The sequence below is a fragment of the Populus alba genome, chromosome 14 (assembly GCF_005239225.2).
Source record: "Populus alba chromosome 14, ASM523922v2, whole genome shotgun sequence".
Lineage (NCBI taxonomy): Eukaryota > Viridiplantae > Streptophyta > Magnoliopsida > Malpighiales > Salicaceae > Populus > Populus alba.
The window spans coordinates 4,139,494-4,166,738 of record NC_133297.1 but is presented as its reverse complement, the minus strand read 5'-3'; the positions used below and the strand labels follow the sequence as shown (position 1 = coordinate 4,166,738).

The 27,245-nt window shown below is 33.6% G+C and overlaps 3 protein-coding genes across 5 annotated transcripts; 1 reads left to right on the top strand and 2 right to left on the bottom strand.

The window, feature by feature from the left end:
• Window positions 1–340: 340 nt before the first annotated feature.
• Window positions 341–3,050, bottom strand: LOC118042482 (pentatricopeptide repeat-containing protein At1g02150). Its single transcript, XM_035050174.2, has 2 exons — window positions 2,550–3,050; window positions 341–1,943 (listed from the first exon to the last, which is right to left on the bottom strand). Exons 1-2 carry the CDS (start codon window positions 2,913–2,915, stop codon window positions 690–692), a joined length of 1,620 nt encoding a protein of 539 aa, XP_034906065.1. The 5' UTR covers window positions 2,916–3,050; the 3' UTR covers window positions 341–689.
• A 5,897-nt stretch (window positions 3,051–8,947) lies between these two features.
• LOC118042490 (SNF2 domain-containing protein CLASSY 3) lies at window positions 8,948–14,734 on the top strand. Its single transcript, XM_073404421.1, has 3 exons — window positions 8,948–10,631; window positions 11,930–12,088; window positions 12,703–14,734. Exons 1-3 carry the CDS (start codon window positions 9,111–9,113, stop codon window positions 14,653–14,655), a joined length of 3,633 nt encoding a protein of 1,210 aa, XP_073260522.1. The 5' UTR covers window positions 8,948–9,110; the 3' UTR covers window positions 14,656–14,734.
• A 1,712-nt stretch (window positions 14,735–16,446) lies between these two features.
• LOC118042486 (probable WRKY transcription factor 12) lies at window positions 16,447–20,844 on the bottom strand. 3 transcript variants are annotated; one of them, XM_073404311.1, is made up of 5 exons: window positions 20,346–20,844; window positions 20,017–20,093; window positions 19,348–19,509; window positions 16,984–17,078; window positions 16,447–16,735 (listed from the first exon to the last, which is right to left on the bottom strand). In XM_073404311.1, the coding sequence occupies exons 1-5, from the start codon at window positions 20,640–20,642 to the stop codon at window positions 16,704–16,706; spliced, it is 663 nt and encodes a 220-aa protein (XP_073260412.1). In that variant the 5' UTR covers window positions 20,643–20,844; the 3' UTR covers window positions 16,447–16,703. The 3 variants fall into 3 exon arrangements, with proteins under 3 accessions (XP_073260412.1, XP_073260413.1, XP_034906080.1); XM_073404312.1 differs by having other exon boundaries at window positions 16,447–16,711; window positions 20,346–20,843; XM_035050189.2 differs by having other exon boundaries at window positions 16,724–17,078; window positions 20,346–20,843.
• Window positions 20,845–27,245: the final 6,401 nt, after the last annotated feature.

Here is a 27,245-nt window from a genome sequence, read left to right as displayed (position 1 = left end):
GATATTCAGCTGACCGCTAAAACACCAAAAAGAATGAAAAATAAAAAAAATGTTTCAAGTTGCTTGCAAACTCCATTGGTCATGTATTTAAATGGCGTTTAGAAACGTGGTTAAAAATATATTTTTTAAAATTAATTTTTTCATATTTTTATACATTTTAATATGTTGTATCAAATAAAATTTTTAAAAAATAAAATATATTAATTTTTTTATATTTCTGAGCAAAACACATTAAAAAACAACATACTCTCCAATGCACTCTCTCATAACCAATAGTGATATGGAATAACTAGTAAGTGATTTAGGGATTAAATTATGTTCATGTCAAAAGCATAGGGACTGAAATGAAATTTAGTTCGGGATTATATAGGACGACTTTAGTGCCTGAACTCCACAAATGGCAACAAAAACTTACAATTGCTGAATTGGAGATGGCTTACAGTCGTTAATTACAAGGAGTCAGGGGCATTCATTCCTTTAGGACAAACATTGTATAAATAAATATTATGCCACCCCAGAACTTTCAGATTTCAAATTCCCGGTCACCATTGGCAGGACTCATAAACTTGGCAGGTGATGACTGCGGCGAAGTAATGCAGGTTGTGAGCGAAAGTTCTGGTAAAATCTGCTCAGCAACACAAGGTCTAAAACAAACAACTTCCTCCGTATAGAAGCACGCAATGGAGTTGTTACAGACTACCCTGCAAATGGCTGACTAGCATCTCAGCCCCATCGTCATCGTCATCTTCCTCATTGTCAATCTGGTCGCCAGTTCTGTCTTCCTTTGTTGATAGCTCATCACCAGTAACAGGCATGCCTAAGAGTGATGCATATGCTTTATCTTTAAGATGTCCTGACTGCCTCAAAAAACCCTCCAAAGCTTCCTTTTTTTCCATGTCAGCTTCTTCCTCGCAAAGCTTAAAGAAGGAAGTTACATTTGCAGGATTTGGCTTCCAACTCTTTGATCCTGGAGTAACAAAAGCTTCCTTCAAGCAAGACAAAGCCTCAGAAGTTCTCCTTTCTGAAATGTGTCCTTGAGCAAGAATTTCCCATGTATTTGAATTCGGCTTTCCTCCTCCTTCAAGCATATGGTCAAAAAAACTCTCAGCTTCATCCAAATTTCCCTGATAAACATAAGCAGATATAAAAAGATTCGCTATTCTTGGATCATATGATGTCTTAACGGATAGCCATTCCTCATAAATCTTTTCTGCCCCTTCAATGTCATCCAGCCGAACCAGAGATGAGATAATAGCATGGTAACCCAAATTTGGAATACTGGGAAAAATAGATTTGTAAATATTCCACACACGATAAACCTCTTCTTTGTTACCGACATTACCATATAGAGAGAGGAGATAGTGATAAGGAATTCGATCCCGACCTGTGATTCTACTCTCAACCCTCCTCAAGCAATCTTCAGCCTTTTCAAACTGTCCCATCTTAATGTACATGGTAGCCATCGTGCTAAAAGTTGTCCAATTGGGATTAATGGATCTATCTGATTTCATTTGCTCATATACCTGTTCCATCTTATCAGCAGATCCTTGTGATCCACAAGATGATAACCAGATATTGTACGAATATATATCAAGCTTGATGTTTTTCTCATTCATTTCTGAAATCATCAAGTCAACTTTATCGTACTCCTTGATGTTCATATAGAGAGTCATAGTCACATTAAATGGAAGTGCATGCGTAACATAACCTTTATCTCTCATTTCATCAAACAAAGTTTCTGCTTTTTCTCTCATTCTGTTTTGCACATAAGCATTCAGCAAAGCTCCGTATACCCTCCTATCTTTGAAAGTGTTGGGGAGACTTAGGAAAAAATCTTCAGCAGTAGAAACCCCACGTACTTTGGCAATAAGGTCTAGTTGAATTGCAGCATCACTAGGCGATAATCTAAACCTCTCTTGTCTGTTTTTCATCCAATCATAGACCTACAGGCCAAAAAATAGCTTTGACCTTTAGAGCATACACGGTTTAAAGAGTAAAGATCAATACACTATAGTCTACATTCTCTATGTAAGAAAAAAAAAATGAAAAACCCAAATGATTTGAAGCGTAATCTTAAGAATCAATGAAACCCAAATTCCATCTTCCTTGCAAGCAAAATCGTAAAACGGCAACTGGTGAATATGATTCTATCAGCTTAAACAATACCAAACATACCAGATTCAAAAGTTTCAATTAGCAACCTAAAGAACAACGATCATCTGCAAAAACCAAACGCCCATGAACTGTAACAAACTCAAAGTATCAACCAAATGCCAACCCTAGTAGCTCTAGCAGATAAACTACTCATTGAACAAGTAAACTCAAAAAAAAAAAATCAAATACATGTCCAAATTCAAGAAAAGAAACGAAAGAAATCAAATACATATCAAATTCAAACCACTCTAAAAGAAGCTGAATTGAGAAATTCAATTCTCATAATTTCTATACCCACTAAAAAAAGCCACAATCTTAAGATGAAAAACAAAAACCCAAGATTCAAAAACACATATATAAACACCCAAATGAACCATTTTTATTCATGTTGTTACCTCAAGAGCTTGCTGGTACCTCTTATACTTCCTCAACTCCTTAACAACCCTACAAAGTTCCCATTTTGTGAGCCTTTTGCCTTCATTTTCCCACTGATTCAACACACTACCAGAACCCAATTCAGGATTCTCCATCAATGAAATCCTCCTGTAAATACCATTCCATTTTATCATTGGTCTTCTCTCATAGTCCACTGTTCCATAATTGTGGATTTGTGATATCGAGCATATGATTACTGGGAGTTTCTTGTAGTTTACAGTTTGGTGGAGGGTAGATTTGGGACTTTTCCATGGGACAGAGTGAGAGTAGGAGATGGATGATGAGAGGGAGACCTTATGGTGGTGAAGGGCAGGTTGGAGAAGCATTTTTGCTTCGGCTTTGGGGGACTGAGCGTCGACTGTTCAGCAGAGAGGTTTTGGTTTCTTGGGATTCTGCTTGGTTGGGTTTTGAAGATAAAGTTGGTGAAATTACCATAAAGACCATGGTTGCGAGCCTTTGTATAATTGTATTTGCCTTCGAAAAAGACAACCTTTTTATTGGGAAATCAGAATTTGAGTTATTAGTATCTCTTAGATATTTGTGCTTGGACATCATATGCTTTTCTTTCTTTTTCATGATGAATCTCACTTTCATTCAAGAATCCAGCCAAAGAACTTCTGTTAATCATAAGCCATTTGTACAGTGACTGGCTCAAAATCATGCGATAGAATCTCAAGTTATTTCTTTATATATATTTTTATTATTTTTACATTATATTTTTTTAATTTATTTTGATCTTATTGGAAATTATATTTATGAGTTTTTGATGCCTACAAAATTTTGTGAATTAATTGCTAAAGAATGAAAATTTTTGTATTTTATGTGTCGGACCTCATTACTTGTAATAGTTTCTCATCAAGTTATACTTGTAAAATATAAACGGGACCGAATAAAAGTTAAATTATACATATCAAGCTTTTAAAAAAGATATTATAAGCAGAAATCCAAGTTTGTTTAAACCTTTAATAAGACTTGTAAAATCATGATAAAATTCTCCTTGTAACAAGATTTTTTGCTTTCACACTATAAATTAAAACGGATATATCTTGAGTCTCAGATATCAAAATCATGCAATTTAAAACCCTAAAATTATATACACATCCAGGACTATAACTTTTATGAAGAATGTCAAGTTAGATCAAATTATTTTGAATGAGAAAATCTGGATGCAAGCTAAAAGACAAGATTGATGTCCTGATCTTATGAAGAAACTAACAGTGTCGAGCATCTCATTACGGCTAAAAGCTTAACATAAAAATGGTGAGCCTTAGTATTCAATAATTGTGCAAATGAAACTTCTAACGTTCTATGAATAAAAAAACATAGCTAGAATGACTAGATATTATAAGAAATCAAGTCAGAAATAAGTCTAAGTAGCAACATAGTTTAAATTACTGCATAGTTGTAATAGCAGTAAAATTGAGAGATTTAACCAATCTTAATGATAAAATAAAAAAGAAGAAATTAAGTAACAGTAAGGACTCCTAATAAAGAAAAGAATCCTAACCGACCACTCCTATGATAATCAGAACTGCTTTATATTAATCAGAACTCTAAACATTCTCCTGTCACAGTCAACTTTTAATTCACACAAACACTTGGCTTTTGGTTCTCAACGCTAATAGAAAGAGACGGTACAAATTATTTATGCTGTAAACTACGTAAAAAAAGCAAGTGAAATGCAAATTTAGTATGGTTTTTTCATATAATTGAGGAACCATTAATGTTTTTTCTGTATCTGCATTTGTTTGAACAACGGGTAACATGACATTAAATTGAAATTGCATGTTGAGTGCTAAAACAATTCATGGCACGGTTATAAAACTATTTAAAAAACATAAAATATGGGCCTAGCATGAAGTAATTTATTTCCCGTTTTCTCTTAGTGGTAAAACACAGGCCCAGTTTTTAATTATTGTAAGAACCCCGCTAAGTAACGGCTATAAATATATAACCGCGTGATGTTGTTAGTCTTTTTTTTACATAAAAAAAATTTAAAATTTAAAAATATTAGGTTTATCTGCAATACCTGGTCTAAAAATAATATTTATAATATTAATAATAACATTAAACTTATATTATCCAAGTTTGAGTGAGCATAGCTGCAACACTGGATCCAAGAATATTGGATACAGTTCTAATTATAAGATTGTGTCATAAAAGTGTGATAATTAAATAGATTAATTAAAAAGAAAAAAAAAACTAATGAAGAAAAAAAAATTGAATTAATTGGGTTAACCCTTCAAATCTGGTTAACTCGTAAAATCTAGGATTCACATCATGAAAAATTGATAACTAAAAAAAAAAAAAAAATTGACGGGTTTACCCAAAATTAACTGGGTTAACCCATCAAACCAAGTTAACTCGTCAAGCTCAGGATACATATCATGAAAGTCTGATAATTACATACAAAGAAATTTAACATTAACAAACTAAACTAAAAAAAAAAAATTAATTAATAAGAAAAAAAATCGGCATTAACTCATTCAAATCAGATTAATTCATCAAACCCAGGATCCGTATCATGAAAGTACGATAACTTAATAAAAAAAAAGTTAACAAATTAAATTAAAAAAAAATCATAAAATAAAATAAAAAGGAAAAAAAGAGAGACAATTCTATAATATAATAATATAATAATAATAATATACTCAATGCAGGTCGGCATGGATAAGAGAAAGCTATCTCTCCTTAGTGATTTACTATCAAATCTTGCAGCAAAGAAAATATTATATTAATAAGTGAAAGGCGTGGGGAAGCTACAGCAGTTTCCCCACGCCTTTTAGAATATTACTTAATAGGATCGTCACGTTGCTACCACCCAAAGCTCTATCCTCTTCTCTTTGACAATCTTTCAAATTCAAATTCAAATTCATTTTTTTATTATTATTTATAAATCCATTTAGTCTTTTAATTAGCCAAGCATGCGGCATTGTTGACAGGTAAGAACCTTTCTGGGTTCTTGCACCCGTTCTAAATGATTGCACAATCTTTGAAATCGACAGATCAGGTGCCTGCTTACAGGACTTGCAAGTTATTGTAGAATCCATCCCTGTGTTTGTGGATTGTGTCAATCTCGGAGTATGCTTGCTTCATATGATTTTTCTTTCTTTCATTCTTCTAGATGGAGAAAAGAAAGCTGTCAGCGCAAAGAGAATTAAAATGAAAGAGCTCTCCAACCCATGCACATCCACCAAGGGGCCACCTTAGAGGCTCCTGGAGATTAGCAATATTGTAGTGAAGCCAAGAAACCCAATTTATCCCAAGTAAAAAGGAATGGTAATTGCTTATTGTATAGGGTTTGGCAGATATGCTCTGCCCATGTAACATCGACATGTTCTTGCTAGCGTTCCTGTTCTTGTGCTCAGAAGAAAGCACATGACTTTCTGACTCAAAGCGAATCATCTCTGAACATGGAGCTCTGCCATGCGTGGAGACAAGAACGGAACTTTCAAGGAGGTGATTTCTGACTCGAAGCGAATCATCTCTGAACACGCAAGTATTAATGCAAAAACAAGAAGTTTCTGGTTATAAACATATGCTAATTCTATGAGGAAATTATGAAGTTTCCTAAACATGAAGTTTCTGGCTCAACAGGACTATATATCGAAAAGATGAACTCTTGTCTGAACTGTTTTGTCTTCGTCCCTTTCGTTTCTCCTTTTACCTCGTGTTTGTTGTGGCACTATGGCACAACAAGGAAAGCAACTGGATTCTGGGGCCCTGCTTGGCTGACAGCTCTTTCCATGGGGACCATCTAGTAGAGGCAACAAGCAATGACCAACTGCAAGCAAATTAAATATCTAACTAGGTACTGGTTCAATTATAAAAATTTAGAATAAAAAAGATTGTTTTTTCTATTTTTTCATGTTTGAGTCCAGATTGATTATTTATATAATAGTTATTGAAGAAATTTTAAAATTAAAATTAATTAAGGTATACATAAAGCAGTCTGGATATCCACATTAAACTAAAAAAAATCTTGTTACTGCATGCGTTTTCAGAAAATCTTTTTCGGTACAGTGCCTATGTTTTTGTGGCTCTATTTTGCCATTGACTATTGATTAATTTACAGAATCTGTCATCGGACCAACTGTGCCAAGAAAAAAGAAAGCTTTATACGGTTAATAAATGGCACCCACGGCGAGGATTGCCTTTTCCCGTTGTTGTTAGGCAGAGAAAGTTTTAAATACTGTTATGGGAAAAAAAAATTATCATGCCAAATTTTGACACAGATAAATATTCGTGCCACTATGACGGTGTACTTTTTTTTTTTATTGTTATGGTGAAGGGTTATGTTATTTTTTTAAAATATTCTTTGCATATTAATGTATCATAATAATATTTTTAAAATTTACTTTTTATATTAGCATATAAAAACTATTCAAATTAAAAAATATAATTTTAAATAAAATAATTTTGAATTTTAGTCAACTTTTTTATTTGGGTCACTGCTCCAAATAAAACGCAATAGTGTAACCTTTTAAATTTTAATAATTATGTTTAATTGATTGTGCAAAGATTACAAACTTTTTTCCACTTATTTTATTAAAAAAATGCTCCCAAATAATGTTAATCTTGTCTATTTTTATATTTTAAAAGTATTTTTAACAAAATTAAAAAAAAATTCTTACTTTAAGTTAATATTTTTTTGGTATTTTTAGATCATTTTAATGCGCTGATGTTAAAAATAATTTTTTAAAAATAAAAAATATTATTTTAATACATTTCAGAATGAAAAATATTTTAAAAATCAATCATAACTATACTTCCAAAGTAGGCTTGCAAGTACTATTTAGTGTTTATTATAATTTAATCTATAATTAATTGACAATATGAGTTGTTCATCTTACAGAAAGAGATAATATCAAACTAGTGTTATTCTTCCATAGATTGTGCTTACTATTCTTAATTATTGAAGAATTTTAGGCATAGATCTATAGCTGAAAGAAATTTTATTAAGAAAAATTAAAATAACAATACAATGTTAACATACATTGTAATCTCGTTGGGATACAGTGTTAACAAGGTCATATTACTCGTTTATATCATTGTGTAATGATGTTTTCATAATGATCATGTTTACATAAATTGTTTTATAATTGTGTTAGATTTAATTTTCGATCGCTTTGCTTAATATGTATTTTTAGAATCAATCATCAATTATGATATAGTTATAATATTTAATTCAAAGTTAATTGATAAATAAATTAAATTTATGAAATTAAATTCTATTTAAAATTTAATTATTAATGCTTGAAATGATTCCAAGTATAAAATCTTATTAAAATATATGAATTCAGTTTTAAATAGTGTATAAGAAGACAATGGTTTTTAACAGTCTTTGGAATAATTTATTTATTATCAATTCTATCAAATAAGCTTTTCAAATTCAACCAATTAAATATAATATTTTTAAATTAAAATTTTATCTCAACCAACGAAGTAGATTCGATAAAGGCTTTCTTGATAAATCAACAAAAATTAAGGGTGCAGATAATGGATTTCATTTTTTTGTTTTTAAAGAAATTTTTTTTCCACAGCACAATCAAAGGCAACCTCTTCTGTTATATAATAATTAAATACAATGAAGTTATTTAAACTCAAATTTGTTTGGCTAAAATATATAGTTTACAATACTTCATGATTACACTCATAATTTTAATATTCGATCTAGAGATCGATCAAAAACAATGTTCAAATCATGATTGATTAAAAAACACCCAACAAATTGATCATAGGGCTGGTGCCCATTACATTTTATACATTTATTGCTAAGGATCAATTAGTAGCATTTATGGACCCTTTTCAAAACTACAGAAACAGAAATAGAAAGCATGTTTGTTTTGATTTTTTTTTTATAAAAAAAAACCACTCCATAATTTTTTAAAACTATGAAATTAGTTGTTTATTTTTACTTTCTTAAAAAAAAAAATCTACCTTTTGTCCTATAACAATACAAAATGGCACAAAAAAATTAAATTTAAGACTCCAATAACAAAAAATAAAAATAACATGAGAGTTCACTTAACACATTATCATACAAGATTTGAATTCAAATAAAATCAGGAAATATCAATTACGTGTCTAAAATCTGATAATGCCTAAAATATCCTAATTCTTTCGAAAAATAAAAGGAAAAAAAAATATCCAAGTTGAAAGGTTGATTTTGGTATTTCAAAAGGCATCCTAAAGAGACAATAGATTGTAGAATTGTATATAAATCAAAATCGATCTTCACATGGGTCCCACACCATTAATGTCAAAAAGTCCTATTGGCCATCGAAAACCCACGCCATATCAAACTCGCGAAGGAAACTCCAAACGTTCCTTACGAAAGGCAACATATACTCAACGCACCGATCTCCTTCTCCCTCTCTGCAATGGTATCTTTCTTTCTCTCTAAAAGTTTGTAGTTCTTTTATGTTTGACCTACAAAAAGATGATGTCTTTATGTGCTGAAACTGAGTTTTTGTTTTTGTTGATTTTGGCATAGAAATATTGAATCTTTATGTGCAAGGATGATGGACTATACATTGCCTATATCTAAAAGGACCAGGCTTAGAGAAGCTGAAGTGTATAAGAAATTGCATGACGAGATTAGGAAAGGGAGAAACCAAGGGAAGGAAAGCAATGCTGCCGCTACTGGGTCAACGAATGGACTTAATGGTGCTCAAGCGGAAAGCGTTGGCGGGTTGTCTTACAAGGGTAGTAAGAGTCCAGTTGTCTTGGATGATAGTGAAGACGATGCCTTTTTGGATGACTGTGAAAAGGGGGGGCTTGAGGAAGGGTTGGATGTTGTTTCCCTTGACGATAGTGATGATGATGAACAGAGTGAGGGAGTAGAGAGTAAGAGTTTTGACGTTGGTGGTAAGAAGAGTGGGGGAACAGATGTGGGTGGAAGTTGTAGTGGCGTGGAATCTGATGGAGAGGAGAGTGGGAGATCAAAGGTTCCTCTTCCTCGTTGGCAGAGAATTGTGAACGAGAGTTATAATGATGTTTTTGCGCATGAGAGGAATGAGGCTGGCGTGTGTTTTTTGTCGAGTGGAATTGGGAATGGAAGTGGTGGGGTCGGTTTGAAGGGTAGGGAGAGTAATGGGGTAGCCGGAAGGACTGAGTTGCAGTCCGGGTTTTGTGAAAAGAACAAGGATGGTAATGTTGTTGTTGTTGTTGTTGATGATGATGATGATGATGATGCTTGTATTATTTTGGAAAAGGATGCAGAGGAATTGCAGAGTTCTAGTGGAGAAGAGGAAACCTTTAAAGATGATTCAGATGATGAGGATCATAGAGTGGAGTTACCGGAGAGTTTTATGGTTGAGGAGGAAGAGAAAGAAGATGATGGTGATAGGGAGCAAGGTGAGATGGAATTGAAGAGGAACAAAGTTCATGGAATTGAAGTGTTATGCGACTCTGATATTGGTAAAATTGAGAATAATGTTGTCGACATGGATGATTCTCTTTGTGTGGCAAAACGTACCCGATCACACTATAATTTGGAATCGGCTGAGAAGAGAATGAAGCTTGAAACAGTTAGCCGACCACTTTGTGTTGATGAGGAGAAGTTAGATGATAATGGTGACAATGATGAAGATGATACTGAAACCTATGAAGCAGTTGATGTTGCTCAGAAAGTTCGGTCTAAGAAAGGAAAAACTAAACCAACAGGAGGGAATGGTGATGACGTTGATGACGGTGATGAGACTTGTGATCATAGGTCTCAGAGAAGGACAATTGAGTCTAGAAAAGGCAGTAGAGATGAGCATGGACATGGTGTATGTAGAAGGAAGCCTAGTAAAAGAAGGCGAAAAGAATATGAAGTTGTCAAAATTCTTGCAAATTCCATTTTTCTGGACCAGGAAGATGTGCCTTTCAAAGAAGAAAGGGAACCACTCAAGGTGCCAGTTCTTCCTCTGAAGTTCACATTTGGAATTGAAGAGTCAAGTCCTCCTGTTAAATCAGAAGAGGAGAAACAATTGGAGGAACTTTGGGCTGACATGGCCTTAGCTCTTTGCTTAAAGGATACCACTGATGATGCAGCGGTATGTTGCCATAGATAATACAAGCACTTCAATAAATTATCTTTCCTTTAATTTATCCAGTCTATCAGCTTGTGAATACTGTTGGAAATGTAGGTTTTGCAATTTTGTTCCAATATTTTTACCTTATTAGGCTTCATGTTACTTCAACTAACAGGTTCCATGTGTTAAGTTTATTGTTGACATATTTTGAGGTCTCAACTATCTAAACTTTTTATGAAGGAAATCATCTGTATTATTGGCGAAATTTTCATCGTAGTTTGATATTGACAATGTATGACACGACTAGTTTAGACATCTTGATATCGTCATTATTAGAGCAAAACTCTACTCTTATGTTCTGAGTAGTAAACAGAATACCTTAATTATACAGAATCACAAACTTTATTTATGAAGTCCATCCCAATAAACAGCTTATGTAGTTCTTCAACAGCTGTAATACGAAAGGAAAAGTCTTTCTTGTCATATTTAGTTCAAAACTCCTGGGGCAGTGCCATCCTCTTTGCATCAGAAATTTAAGATCGGATATCTAGTTTTTCTTATGATCTGATTTGATGATTAGGACTGAGGTTTTCCCGTTGGGTTTTTTTTGTATTACTGCTTATTTAGTTATTCAAATCCTCAGATTTATGCAGGGCTTAGGTGACGACTTAAGGCATGATTAGTTCATGCTGGATGGAGTCTATTCTTGATAAAGACTTCCCAGCAATTGTAATGACATACAATATTTTCTTTATTAAATTACACCAAATGCACTCTCTTTTTTCTAATGCAATTGGTATCTAAATCGTAAATCATAAAGGTTACCAAAACTAATGCACTTTTTTTAACTGTCAAATTGCTAGCTCTATTAATAGAGAACTTATTATTTGTTTTGCTGCATCCATTTGAGAGGGGTACTGTTTCATTTGAATGATTGACATTTTGGATGCTTGTTTACGTCCTCTGAGTCCTGTTGTCAACAACTTTTTAATGCATTTCGCCTTACAATTCTATAATTAGAATGACAATCGGCTTATCTAATAAGTGCTGTAGAAACCACTGAGAGCATTGGTATCTCAAAAACCAGGTTAAAACATGAGTTTTTTTCAAATGAGATTGTTAAACCATTTTTTTCGGGTTGCCATTCTGTGATCACTTGCATATTCTTGCATTTTATTTGTATGCATATTGTTTGCATCACAATTATTTTTGTCTTGAATCTATCTATTATGCCTTGACAGGTTTTGAGTTTTCTAATTGCATTGAAATGTTATCCTCTTCTATTTAAGTGAAACTTGCATTGTTTTGTGTTTGATCAGCTGGATGAAAATGAAGATGACGGCCATGAGGTTGAACCTGATACAGTCACCCTTTGTCGTCAGGGGAATCACGAGCTTTATCTTGATGAAGAAATTGGACTTCTATGCAAATATTGCTCTTTTGTGGATTTGGAAATCAAATACCACGTGCCCCCTTTTGTAAGTCTTGTCATCCTGAATAAATCGTCATTTTGTTCATGATTAGTAGTTTATATTGCCGCATTAACACATGATGATTTAATTCATAGCAATCTGCCTTATTCATCAAAGTTAGATTGGTCTACTACCTCTTAAATGTAATAAGAAATGTCCTTTGCAATTGTCTTGCTTACCTGACTACTTTCACTTGAAAATGCAGCTCTTTGGCGTAGTCTATGTCTGACCAACTCTCTGTCAACCTTTTTATATAAAGGAAGTATGAGCCTAATGTCAAATGGTTGTTTGTTTTTAAGTATTGTTTTCTGGCTACTAGAAATAATCAGCCAATGGGTAGGAATACTGTTTTCCAAGGCCACTCGTTGAAACTGTACTTTATTTGTGGCCTATGTAATGATATTCCAAAAGCATAAATGAATTTTTGCCTGTACGCACATGCCTAATTCTGACTCTTTGATGTAATAATTTGACTGCACAGAATAATATTTCATTTGAAATTGATGCTGTAATCTTTCTTTAGTAAATATTTTGCATTCTATTCTATTTTCCTATAATCTCATAGTAGAAATTGCTCATATAACATCTGATTTCTGAAATGTTGACTGTCTGTGCTGCAGGATAGATACCCTAGGGGGAAATCAGCTAGGAGAGACTTTGTGACAATGCAACACAATATCTTCAATGATCTCCATCACCAAGATTCTGGTTTTGACACACATCCTGATTATGATCCTTGCACTCTTGCGCAAGGCACAGTGTGGAACTTAATTCCTGGTATTGGAAAGGGTATGCATGGACATCAGCGTGAAGGCTTTGAGTTTCTGTGGAAAAACATAGCTGGAGGTATTTATCTTGACAAGCTGAAAGAGAATTCTAACTTAAATGGTGGGACAGGATGTATTATATCCCATGCTCCTGGGACTGGGAAAACCCGCCTAACCATAGTGTTTCTCCAGACATACATGCAATTATATCCAACAAGCAGGCCTGTAATAGTTGCTCCTTGCAGCATGCTCCTTACATGGGAAGCAGAGTTTTTGAAGTGGGGGGTTGACATTCCCTTTCACATTATGAACAAGAAAAATCTTTCTGGAAAAGAAAATAGGACAGCTATGGATCTTTTCAGGGAACTTAAACCTGTAGAACGTGGTCTAAATGCCATCCGTATGGTGAAATTATATTCTTGGAAAAAGGAGAGGAGTATCCTGGGGATCAGTTACAGACTTTTTGAAGAACTTGTTGGTGAAGAAAAGAGTAGAACCAAAGTATCAGATAAGACTGAAGATGACCAGGTAAGGAAAGTCCTTCTTGAACTTCCTGGTCTTTTAATCCTTGATGAAGGACATACACCTCGAAATGACAAGAGTCGTATCTGGAAAGCTCTGTCGAAGGTCCAAACACAAAAACGGATTATACTCTCAGGAACACCCTTCCAAAATAACTTTGATGAGCTTTATAACACACTGTGCTTGGTAAAGCCTAAATTTGCAGATGAGATCTCGTCCAAACACCATAGAGCTTTTCCTAAAAGGCGTGGTTGCAAGAGAAATACTGATGCGAGAAGGAATTGGGCCTCCTTGACAACTGCGATTGGCAAAGTCACTGATGATAAACTGGAAGCTCAGAGGGTCGAAGAGCTTAGAAAGATGATTTGGCAATTTGTGCATGTACACAAGGGTGGTGTGCTACGAGAAAGACTCCCTGGATTGAGGGACTCTGTGGTTATCTTACAGCCAGTCCATTTGCAGAAGACCCTTCTTGAAAATGTTAAGCAAATTCATGGCCTGGATCATTTTGAGATGGAATATTCATTGTCCGTGCTTTCTGTACACCCTTCTCTGTTGCCAGAGAAATCAGTTGGAACCCTAGAGTTTAAGTTTGTTGATCGGATGGAGTTAGAAATGCTTAGATCAAAACCTGAGGCTGGAGTCAAAACAAAATTTCTTATAGAACTCATTCGGCTTTGCCAGGCGAGGAATGAGAAAGTTCTGGTGTTCAGTCAATATCTTGAGCCACTGAACTTGGTAATCAAGCAGCTCGAGTCAAATTTCAGTTGGATCGAAGGAGAAGATATATTATATATGCATGGAAAGCTTAAAATAGATGAACGTCAAACATTGATTAAGCATTTTAATAATGCAAATAGTAATGCAAAAGTGTTGCTCGCATCAACTAGAGCTTGTTCTGAAGGGATAAATCTTGTTGGTGCTTCAAGAGTGGTTTTGCTTGATGTTTTGTGGAACCCATCGGTGGAAAGGCAAGCCATCAGCCGCGCCTACAGGCTAGGGCAAGAGAAAGTTGTCTATATTTACCATCTCATTACTTCAGGAACAATGGAAGAGGAAAAGTATTTTTGCCAAGTTGAGAAAGAGCGATTGTCAAAGCTAGTGTTTGATTGCTCAAACAAAAGTAGCAGTCATCAGAAAAATGTGTTTGATATCGCAGAAGACAAAAGGGACAAGATTCTGGAAGAAATGGTTCAGCATGACAAGCTTAAACTTATGTTTAAAAAGATCATATACCAACCAAAAGATACTAATCTAGTCAAATCTTTCAACTTGGATTTGTAATAAATCATGCTGAAATTTCGCTACAATAATATCCTCAAAGATGCACAGCAATATATTTCATACTGTAATTTTGAGTGTGATTTATTTTGGAACATATCAATGATTCAGTATCATCTAGGATGTTATGTTGATATACATTTAAATGAAAACATTTAACTAGCAGATCTGACACTGATTTTGTTACAGTTTACAGTGTATTTGCCACAATATAGGTTAGTTCATTCTGACTTTGCTGTAGCCAGTACTACTCGTTAACTATTTGCTACAATACAAGTCTGCGAATTCCCAATTCTTCTTCTCACCTCTCCTAACCCTAAAATCCCCAATGTCACAAGATATCCAATTATAATTTACAATCTCGTTTGCAGCCCATAGCTTCATCATCTCAGTCCCCGGCATATAAAAGATTGGTTGGTGGAGAAATTAATTCTTCATCCTCTACTGTCATAATCCTATCATATGTATCCTACAATATTGAAATAATCTAATGTAAGAAATTGATGCGATTATTATTCGGTTATAACATTTCTCTTGGGATTCTCAGGGCATGTTAGACTGTCACGACCCTGTTTATGACTCTGACAGGTCATTTTCCTATCCTTCTTCACATCACTGTTTTCTTTCCCTTGTTCTCTCACTCTTCCTTTTCTGTCTTCCAGGCATCTTCACGATCTTTGGAGGATTGATGGATGGTAATCTTGTTCTTGTCGACCCAGAAAACTCGAGCCTAATCTGGTTGAGTTTCTAGTTGAATTGAAAAGGAAACGAGTGGATGGCCTGGCCAAATCTAATGACGATCCAGTGACTCGCAGATTAATCCCTGAGCGGCTATGACATCTATGCCTTTTCCCATTAACTGGATCAATGAAATACTGACAAGATTTGATAAACTTTTCTTTTCAGTATCAATCATCAATATACTCAAAATACTGCACAAAGAAGGCCTTGAAACCAAAATAAATGAAGTTAAACAAATTTAATTTAAGTGGTAAATTGTGAAATGAAAAATATGTGAAGTAAATACACATCCTCTTAAATCAGAAATGAATGTCCACCCATTTTCAAGACCCATTGGGATTTTGAGGTCAGCCATAATCTGAAGCAAGGACCATTCCCAACGTGTCATTCCATCTGTCACATGTTGCTGGAAAATTAAACGAAATTCCATCGGAGGGGCCATATTAAGAAAACATCGAGAGTAAAAGGGCCCTATAGATAAAAAAGAGTAGAGGGGTCACATTAAGAGAGTCTAATGAGTAGAGAGACGAAACAATGATATTAACCATTATTTGCATGGATGGGCTTTGGTAATTCTGCCCTTGTTAATGTGGGCCAAAGCCCTAAGGCCTTGTCAGCATGTGCCTGTTATTTTTCTCCTCTCAATAAATAACCACACGTGTCTCGAACGTACCAATTAATCTTCGCCAATACATATATTTTTTAAATTTGGCAATGCGGTGCAATCGTGGAGGCTGTTTATATATATTGAGATTATATTTACCTTAACTTCCAAGTCCAATTAAAAATAAATTTTCCTGAGGCCTCGCCTCATAGGTTTGGTAAGATTTGTATTGTGTCATGCACATAAGATTGGTTTGGGATTTATTCGGATCAAAGATTGGCTCATGAATTAAGGTTAAAAATTGAATTGAATTAATCGAATTTTTTTATTGTTTTTTAAAAAATCCCAAATAATATATGTCATATATTTATATCCAAATAATTATGGTTATATATAAAACTCAATTTAAAGGTCAATTTAGCTCAAGATTTGAGTCCCAGTTCATCAGATTGACTTGCTAAACTGAATCATATATTATAAATATACATATAACACGGTTTTTATTCGGCCAATCCTTTGAGGTTATAGGATCTTACCTTTTATACAAGAATTCTGATTTCAGCATTCACGAGTCCATCACAGAGACGAACACCTCGAACTTACAACATTGAAAATACAATAGGAATTGTACCGAAAATTCTTACTGCTCCTGTAATAGTGTGATAGAGTTTCCTCCATAAATGGATTGATCCAAGCCAAATTGGTGTCAGCCTTCTAAAGTCCACATAGAGAATACATCTTGTCATATATCAACAGGTACGTATTAATTGTCAGAAATGGTTGATCTTGGGAAGATGAAAACCCCTCAAAACCATTTACTAGCAAATACTGTCATAAGCTGATGATACGTTATATATTCTTATTCTAATAATATTACAGCAGTCTTTCTTAATAATTTAACTAAAGTATATGTATTAATTAGAAAGAGGAAAAACACTCATGTTCTGATGAATTGGAATCATCGCATGGAGAGTGATTGTGTCTACCTTCATAAGTTGTTATCACCATTCGACAATCCTCTGATAATCTTTCAACCCTCTTCTTGACTCGACAGTTGTTGTGAGTACAGCGATAGTAGCTTCTGCCAGTAAGTAATTGCAAGCAGAAAGTTAGGAAATAAAATAGAAAAACCCTTTTCAATTTAATACTCCCAAAGGAGTTTCCCCGTATATAAATGCATGAAAAGTGAAATACTCGTGCAAAATGTGAGGTGTAGAGTGAAAAAAAAATGGAAAAATGCACGATTTACTACTGGACAAAGACCTTCAGATTTACGTGCATTTTTCTATGTGATATTACATTGAATTGGATAGTTGAAACACCTGATCCAATCCTTACTCCATGATCTGGTCATGTAGTAGGGCATTGAACCGGATCAACGCTGAAATGCGTCGATCTTTTCAATGTGTTTTGGTGCTCAAAAGGCATGGAATAGATGATTGTCTCGAATTAAAAGACCTTTAGGTCAAGTCTGCCTTTAGATCACTGGCACCAACACATGTCTAACTCAGCCTAAACACTTGCCACTTTCCAGTATGCTCGTTATTCCTTGACTGAAACATGCATCTTAGACGTTAATTATCATTAAGTATCTTTCAAAAACACGTACACTCATGTACCTATAGGCTGCAAGTTGAAAGATCATAGGTTTATTCAAACCATTTTGAACAGGATATAGTTTGAATGCTCTAATGCCATTGCCAGTACTAGTTTGGGTTTATGTGTTTAGGCTGGTTGTTAGTCTAACATTGGAACAACTGTAATAATAGTCTATGAAGCACAAACACAACATAAAAGACTTCGCGCGTTGCGTTTCCTTTTTCAAAGTATTTCAACGGTCTGGTGTTTAGAAATAGCTGGTTAAATTGGTAAGCAAATCAGAAACTCAGTTCTTTCTTCTGGGTCAGTAGTACTGTTGCCCCCACACGATTGTCTTAATGGATGACACTTCATGCTTTCTCAATAGGTTGGTATTTCCTATCCCTGTCTCGTTCTACAAATTAGGCGCAACAGGGAGAGGCCACAATTATTGAAGTTCTATATATACACGGATGAAACACACCTTAAATCTGAAAGCCTAACCTTATATAGGTGATGGGTACTTCTCATATATGAATTAATTTACTTAATTAAGTTCCTAGCTAGCTAGTTTCGATCGATATCAATATCAAACTCACAAATGTTTTTTAATACAAGTGTTTTGATCCGATATTCTAGTAATTAGTAATCTCAATTATAGACCTCAAGTGTATTTTGGAAGGCAATGTCCATGTTTTTGTATGTTGAGTGTATATAGGTGAGGTAGTGAATTATTACTGTAAAACTGTTTTTTTTTATCTTATTAATTTAATTTTTTGAATTTAAATTTCCAATGACATGCTATTAAAGTTTATTTAACTAAATAATCTGGAATTCAAATTTTACTATCTCATCTTCTCTTTCAATAAAAAAGTTATATAAGCACAAAAGAATGACGAGTTTCTATGATTTCCAAACTTAATAGCTTTCATAAAAGACATTGTTGATGAGTTAATTTTTAAACCTCATTTTAATGGGAGAAACATTTAAGATACACACACACACACTTTAATTCCAAGATTTTGAAGAAATTGGATTTTAAACATGTGAGAACAATTTATTTATTTTTCCTTTCTAATGTTCAAGAGTATGTTAATGATCGTAAAATACTGTTTGAAAGATGGAACAGCTTGGAGGGTTTCTAGCTGGTTAAAAACGATACAGTAAAAAACTCTTTGCATTATATTTCATGTAAATTAATCATATCTACTCTTAAATTAGTAGGTAAAAAATAAATGAATTAGTACCATGCATCAATTCCGAATTAGTTGCTTGCTTGTGTCTTAAGCGGGCTAGCTATATATTCTCCTGACACCCCCCCCAACAAATGATTAAAAGAAGCCTGAATAGCTGACATGCACACCGTACTCCTATTATTCTTTCTTCTCTACTAGTGGATGCCTTTGAATGAAATTATTGACCATCATTGCTTCAGTTTGTTCGTGAGTTTTGCTATGATATTCTATAATAATGTCATTATTATTGTTTCTAAAATAGTTAACCTAGGTTAATAAATTAAAACACTATTCGTAACTTTCTCTGAGAAAAAAGGAAAGTAAGAAAAAAATTAAGCATAGCATGCATCAAGAAATTAAATTAGTACTTGTTATGTAATGCTAATTATATTGAAACTTGAAGGTGATGCATGAAATGAAGATTCAATTGTAACAACCATTCATAGCAAATATTGGTTCAAGTGTGCATGGAATCTGTGTAAGATTGAGGACATTAATTAACATTGGAATTACCATAGAGATTATTAATAAATTTACCTTGGATGAAGGCTGTTTTTGACAACTTTCTGGCCATATTTCCTCCATTTATAACCATCATCAAGAACATCCACTTCACTCCTTGTTTGAAAACAAAATCTTGGTTCTCTAAGCTTTCTCCTCACTTTCAACTTGTTCTTGTCTGCGGATGAGCTCCTCCACCTGCAAAGAAGATCATGTCAGATCCTAGCTAGCTCAGCCTTTTTGTCGTGGTTCATAAAAGGGGTTCAAATTAAAGAAAAAATTAAGCTGTTTCATGAGCCGCGGATGAGGGGGGCTAAGCGCAGTTGTGTTTATTTAAATAGATGGGAAAGGATAAGAAATCCATCGATGGACAGGAAGATCTGAGCATCAAGAGTTTCAAGACTTTTGTGATTCAACAGAAGAAAAAAGGAGAGGTTCTGTACTATTGTAGAGACAAAAGCACACTGTGGCAAAGTGGAAGCCATTTATCTCTTCCACATATATGATGAGTAGATCTCTTTAGATTCTGTTGAAATTTAGACACCTTGAAGAATAATTTCTACCATGTGTGTGTTGTGTGCGTGCATGTTTGTCCTTGCTGTGGAGAGAGAGTGAAGTGCCTAAAGCTCCTTGAAACAGAAAAAAAAAAAAAAAAAAAAAAAAAGAAAAAACAGAAACACGCCACAGTGAGAAGGATACCATTACCATGAATTGTTGCCATCGTTGTTAGCATTACCAGTGCAGTTCTCATCACTAGAAGCCTTTGGATCCAATGCCCCAACCTAAATTTTCAATAACCAGAATACAGCACAAAGATCAACCAATCAAGTACTCCATGAGTAAAGCATCTTGTAAAATTGGAAAGATATAATCTACTATCGAAGGCACTAAATGAGAAATCAAGATATGGTCCAGTTTTTATTCGGAAAAAAGAAAAAAAGAAAAAGGAGAGATACATAGATAGCTTTAAGGATCTCACAACCCTAGTCTTTCTGTGCAAGATTTTTCTTTACAGAATAGATAAAAATACATACCTGCTGGTCATTATGACTAAACCCCATGTGAGTATTGTTGGCTGTGGTAGTATTAGCATTGAGAGGCTGAGATATCTGAGAAGATTGTGAAGGGGCCAAGAAGCTCAAGACCTGGTTTTCTTCAAATTGAACAAAACCCATCTCATGGATTGCTTGTGGTGTTGAGAAAGAGACATGTAGCTCGTAATTTGGAACATCTCTTTCTCCATGATCCATTCTGATCAAAAAGCTTCTCTGTCCTTCTTGTGCTTCTTCTTCTTCTTCTTCTTCTTCTTCTTGTTGGCTTATTTGGTGCATAAGTGTCGAGCGCAAGATGTTGGTCTTGCTGCTTTTGTGTTTCACACCATGTACTATCCGGTCAACAAGTAAAGGCCGAAAGGAATGTTTCCTGGTAATTATTCCTTTCCATCTTCTTTAAGGATGTCTATAGTGTCTACAGAAGTAAAAGACTTGAACAGTCATTGCTTATCTCCCTCGCACACACACAAGAAACAGTACGAACCAATAATTAAGGGAATATTTGGGTTGTCTACCATATAATAATAATATTAGGTTTTCTTTAGGCCATTGGATGAATTGGGTAAATAACAGTGAGGGTTAATCTTTCTTACCCCCGCGTAAGGGGGGATAGGATTATATATAATAAGTAAACTATACTCTACCATTAAAACTATAGCTCAACACCAATGAATTAGAATGAATTTAAATTAATAAATTAATTGTATTTATGTTTAAATGATATAAATATCATTACTTTGTGGTTTAAATTCAAGTAAGAATCAAGAACAAAAATTAATTTTTTAATATATAAATTTAAAAAAAATAATTTAATTTAAAACTAAACATAAAAAGCTCGTCCGATGATGCTCCTAATTGTTAATTAATATATACAAATAGGATGCGAATGTGATGGTGTGTATATGCATTTTGTTAACTAATACTAGCTATAAAAGTTTGGAGTAATAATGTTTTTGACTGACTATTAATTTAATACATGTTTGTCACAAATTTAGTGATATATTGCCTGTGTATTGGTTAGGTTAGAATCTTGAAGATAACCTGTTAATCATGAAACCGATCAATCAAGTTTCAAAAGCTAATTAGCAATTAATATGGATTGAATGTGGACTAATTGGTTAGGATATACATATATATAACTTGTATGTGAAAATCTATGCGATTATGACAAAGAAGAATGTATATATTTTTGCTTAACAAACACGTTTTTTCGTGCCACACGTTCATGTTGGAAATTAAAGAACTTGTTTGTTTGCTAGGAATTCTTTAATGCCATCTTAACACGCAATCCAAACTAAATCCCGCATTCCAAAGATGACGTCTGATGTTGATGCATAGGTAGTGATGTGGTGAAAATGTTGTCTTCACCCTCCACTTTGAGCAAGAAATGAGAGGAGAGGATAGGGCAGAGCGTTCTTTTTGTCAAATATTGCAAATTGATGAAATTAGAGGAGAAGGGAGCCTCTTGCTTACCTTATACAAGATCATTAGTGTATGTGAAGGCCCTTATTTTAAGTAAAATTTTTGTTTTGGGGGTTAGACATAAGAAATATAAAATGGCGTCACTATTAGAAACCAAAAGGGTGGCTTCCCATTACACCAAGGGTTAGCTTGACCCCCGATGCGAGTAGTCCTAATCAATGGAGGAATATGTTTAGTATCTGAAAAGGGCTCACATGTATTCTACACCTTTTTTTTTTTTTTTTTTTTGTGTATAGATAGATATCCAATTCTTATTAAATTAAATGCAAGTGATCTTCGTCATCAAAAAAAAAAAAAAAATTAAGCGATGAAGATTTCTATAATTTCAATTCAGTTGTAGCCGCCATGAAATCAAATTAAATATGGAAAAAGTTTTCTTCTTTCTTTCTTTGTTTAAAGAAAAAACGTAGCACTTGGTTACAAAGCTTGGTGGTAATTTTCTTCATCTTTCTTTTCATGTCATTAGGATATATATTTTAGTGTACCTGAATTATCAAATTATGAAATTCTTGATAATCTTTTCGGCTTTATATACATCATGTATGACTGGTCGATCTTATCCTTCAAGATTCAAGTTTCACTTTCGATAGTATAAGTTATGACATTAATTAGTTACTTTGATATATTTACATGGTAGAAATTTAGAGTAGAAAAAAAATATTATTTGATAATTTATTTATTATATGTTTTACATTCAATTCATGTAGAGTTTATATATCAATATAATAAGATATATATAACAATATTATGGAATGTACTTTATTATAGGAAATATTAATACTTACCTTGTATATATAGTTATTCTGTGTAATATAATTTACCTTGTAATTTGTATGTTCTCCTGTTCACATATACATAGACAGGATAACTGCCACATTAGGTGAAGTCTTTTATTTTTACACAAAACTCTATTTTATTATCTTCTTCAATTAGAAATAAAATAAATTATATAAAATTCTTGATCAAATTATTTGATTAGATAATATAAATAATTTACAAATTATCTTGAGTTTATCAATTTCTGGATTTCTTTCTTTTATTAATTAGAAAATAATATTTATCTTGATTATTTCCTTAACAAGCATCTAGTAAAAATTCTTTTCAAAAATACATTTTAAAATGTATAGATCATATATTGGCCCCATCATTTAGATTTCTTTTCCCCCAAACTTCACATACAAGGATATGCTATAAAGCTGTCATACAATTGGAAAAATCATAAAATAATGAGATTATATTCTGTGGGGTGTTTTTGTTTTTTTTAGAATATTTATACGGGGCTCGCAAATTTCAAGATGTTAAATGTGCACTAACATGTTGTTACGTCTTTGAAGAATAGAAATTTTAGTTGAATGCTGTTTCTTAAATTTTTTTTATAACAGTCGATGATATAATTACTATATAGTATGTATCTTCCAAAAAACAGGCAATTATGATTGTCATAATTAATATTGATTGTAGTTTTTTTTTTCTGAGTTGCCATAAAATAAGGTTTTTGATGAGTGTGCATGTGCATGGCTTTGGCTCTGGCCAAGTTCCTTGCGTAGTTCAGACTCCATGATGTTGTAATTTCAGTTTGCTTAATTATATAGTAATGGAGATGTGGAGCTCTAAGGCGGCCTATAAAACAATTATCGGAGAAAGTGGTCGTGGTTGCTGCTTTTGTTGTCCTCATTATATGATCAATCAAAGTAGATAAAAAATATAGTTATTTGTTCACTTATTTAAGTAAGCATCATTAAAAAGAAATTGCTTCAAGAGCCCAACATGCGGACACTAGTAGGAAACACTGTAATAATTCCTTTGTTTTTTACACTATCAATGAGAATTGGTACAGGCAGTGCTTGAAAACTGAAACCCAGTGTCTTTTTTTTACAACAACGTACAACGTTGAACCACAAATTCACGTTGATAGCTAGTATTTGCCTAAGTATGTCGTGCTCCGATTCTACATTGATATTAATAAATGAGAGAGATTCTATTGGTACGTTTAATTATGGGGGCTAAATTAATGGCCACAAAGCAATTTTAGCTATAGGTACATGTTAGTTGATGGATCCTTGGCATTACAAAAATGGAGTAAGAGCCATTCTCACTTCATATATTTCATATTCGAGGCGTAGGGTATTTTTTAAAAATAAATTAAAATTATTATTTTAACGTATTTTTTAAAAGTTAGAAATTTTAAATAAAAGACTAGAAAGCATTTTTTCAATTAAAGAAAAAGTATTTTATACTTGAATGATCTATATATCAATCAACTATTATAGTTGTAATTCTATAAGAATTTTTTTTTTTTAATTATTATTATTAGTTTTGAGGTTGTTTTATAGTTATAATACTAACATGAAATTCTATTTTATTCAAGATTTAAGTTTCCTAACCTTTATCTTAAAAAAGAGTTTATGTTATTTTTATTTAAGAAAAAGATTTTTACATTGATTTAGATTAACCTAACCTTTAACTTAAAAAATAATGATTCTATATACTTTGATTCAAAAAAAGATTTTTAAATTAATTTACACCAGGCTCCGAATTGATTCGTCGGACCGAACAGAGTCTTCTAACTAAGTTTTTTTCTGGAGGGGCCGCAGCCCGCAGCCCCCACCTGCCGCCCCTGGTTCCATTGGTAAAGGACGTTGATAAGAGAAGGAAAAATTAAATGAGCGAGGGGGATTCTGTTGGGAAGAGGAAGTCTTTGGGGCAATGAGTGGTGGGGTACATGTAAACTTCCATCCATGTCAACACATGTCTATGACAGTTGAAAAAATGAAAAAGATAAGAACCTCTCAAATCTTGCCAAATCAAATTCCAATATAAGCTATATATATATATGTGTGTATCTATATATATATCTGTCTGTACTCTGTATACATTATGAATATCTGTCCACTCGGGCCACCCTTATTTACCTTACCTGCAAAAGAGAGAAATGAAAGAAAAACTATCATGGCCCCCGTCCCTTCCACTCACTCTCACCTGTTACTTCATCCACAGTCCTCCCTCCTCTCTCTCTCTCTCTCTCTCTCTCTCTCTCTATCTATCTATCTATCTATGAAAAGTCCCTCCCAACTTCCCCCACAATACCAACATCAACTACAACTAGAAACCCCCCATTATTTCAACACCCTAACAACAACAGCACAAACAATATACATGTTTAATATTTATGATCAGATGAACTTTTTCTAAGTTACCATAGTCTGTTGGTGATGGAAAATGTGTGTCCTTAACTAGCTGGACTGAACAAGACGTCTTTATGGAATGAGAAGGGGCTCAGATCACTTCGTTACATACTGAGTACTGAAGAATTACTTTTGATTCATGAAGCACGCAATTAAGGGGCTTCCCTCCGAGACAAAGAGCCTGACTTTGTGGAGAAATCATATATATGCTGCCTCTGCAAAATGTATTAATTAAGAGATTTTTTCTGTGAATGAGCTGATCGCACTTTATAAAGGAGAACAAATGTTTTAAGAGATGAGGAGTTTATAAATGGAATACATTGAGTTTTATAGTTTAGTTTAAATTCCATTGCTTCAATGACAAATCTTATTCTCATTAATGTTTAGTAAAAAGATAATTAATGGACTAACTCTCAACCCAATTGCCTGACTCAATTTGTGAATATGAAGTCTTTTATTATTTTTCAGGTAATTAATTAGTTTAATAAAAGAGATTTTCTCATGTTATATTCTCGAGTTTTAATCTATAAAGAAGCTACAAAAAAAAAATCTAGTGAATTGTAAATGTAAACAACTGCTTATCCAAGACCCAGCTAAAAAGTGAGCAAGTCATTAGTTTTCAAAATACCTTGACCTGTACATAGAAAAATGCTTGTGAAAAAGTATATATATTTAATTACTATAATTTGTATGCAAAGACAAATTTCTTTGGCAACAAATCATAACTTAATTCTTTCTCAATTTCTCTCTTCCTTTTCCTTTAAAAGAAATCCGAGTTTGAATTCTATGGAATCAAGAAAAAAATATTTATTTTTATTAAAGCAACCACTCCACCAACAGATATCGAAAGCTTTGTCATCTTCTAAAAGAAAAGGTATGATATAGGAAGCATTACAAATCTTTTATTTTGTCTGTTCAAAACTTCAAGCAATCTTTTCAGCTCTTTTTATCTCTTTGAACGTAAGAGGCTACCGAATAAATGAAATACGTGGCTGCAAATCTAGAAATGCGACAATTTAAGGACAGTAAGTCAACAGGAACGGAGTATAATCTGCCGGCATATTTGAGTTGGATGTTATGGTGACTCGAGATTCAACCCTATTCTCAGCAAAGTCAAGAAGAATTCAAGCTGCTTGTGAATTCACTCGGCCGACATGAGGAAAAATGAGACTCTTGAAGGTACCACAATTTCCGAACTTGTCGAAAATCACCAATGGAATTTAAGAAATCTATGAAAGGTGCAGTACTGATCTATGTGTGAAGTTAATCGAAGAACTAGACTGTACTTCATGAACAAATTGAATAATGTAAATAGAGTGCAGTATTGTTTTCTGAGAGTTTAATGAGTTGTTAACTATTTATGTGATGCACAAGTTTTTCCTGAAGTTTGAATTTCAAGTAGAACTGCTTAATTGGGATTTGACTCCTAATTAGGAGCAATCCAAATCTTAGATTTTTATAGAAAAAAAATAATTGTCAATTTGAAGAAAATTCTAACCATTTACTATAAAATAAAATCTTAATCATTGAGGTTTAAACTGATCATTTGGTTTTCACCAACATAATATATCATTTACCCTTGAAATAAAGGAGTTCAATCCAGAGTGAATTCTCCAATTTCATTCATTCCTTATATATATATATATATATTGTAATTTCATATTCCATTTATTTGCAGTAAATCTTGGAAAAGGAACACCTTGCACTTACAAGCAAAGAGTAGATAAATATTTATCGGGGCTGTCGCATACAGTCCCACAAGGGGACTTGAAATTCCACATATAGAGCCTGTATATGTAGGAGAATGGCTTGTCATGGATTATCCCCAATTATCTATCATGTACCCATGTTGTGGTCTGAATAATTCTCTTCAAAACATTCAAATTATGTCAGTCCCCACAGCTTGAAGAATCCTCTACCTTTCTCTCGCATCTTTGACATCCATGCACCTCCTTGTTCTTAATTATCTGCATGATGACTTCAGGCCATGCGTAGGAATTTGATCTATGAACTCCTCAGGACCTGTCTGGATTTCCAAAGAGGTTTCAGGAGCATTAAGTTTTGTCCTTTCAAGAGAGTTATTGTGGGCGAATTTTGGCAGAGAAATGAGTGAAAAATGAGACTGAGAGATCAACCATAACGCTGTTCTTCGCTTAGGATCGAGATTCCTCATTATCCATGTACTCGGTGTTCGAAGAGGCTATGTCAATGCGGG

What these genes read in the sequence shown, in the direction of transcription:
- LOC118042482 (XM_035050174.2), bottom strand. Translation starts at nt 2,915, where the DNA reads ATGCTTCTCCAACCTGCCCTTCACCACCATAAGGTCTCCCTCTCATCA. An exon ending in GGTACCAGCAAGCTCTTGAG is followed by an intron (nt 1,944 to 2,549) that starts GTAACAACATGA and finishes TTTGGCCTGTAG; the next exon opens with GTCTATGATTGGATGAAAAA.
- LOC118042490 (XM_073404421.1), top strand. Translation starts at nt 9,111, where the DNA reads ATGATGGACTATACATTGCCTATATCTAAAAGGACCAGGCTTAGAGAA. An exon ending in ATACCACTGATGATGCAGCG is followed by an intron (nt 10,632 to 11,929) that starts GTATGTTGCCAT and finishes GTGTTTGATCAG; the next exon opens with CTGGATGAAAATGAAGATGA. An exon ending in AATACCACGTGCCCCCTTTT is followed by an intron (nt 12,089 to 12,702) that starts GTAAGTCTTGTC and finishes TCTGTGCTGCAG; the next exon opens with GATAGATACCCTAGGGGGAA.
- LOC118042486 (XM_035050189.2), bottom strand. Translation starts at nt 20,642, where the DNA reads ATGCACCAAATAAGCCAACAAGAAGAAGAAGAAGAAGAAGAAGAAGAA. An exon ending in TTAGTCATAATGACCAGCAG is followed by an intron (nt 20,094 to 20,345) that starts GTATGTATTTTT and finishes TTGAAAATTTAG; the next exon opens with GTTGGGGCATTGGATCCAAA. An exon ending in AAAAACAGCCTTCATCCAAG is followed by an intron (nt 17,079 to 19,347) that starts GTAAATTTATTA and finishes ACTTACTGGCAG; the next exon opens with AAGCTACTATCGCTGTACTC.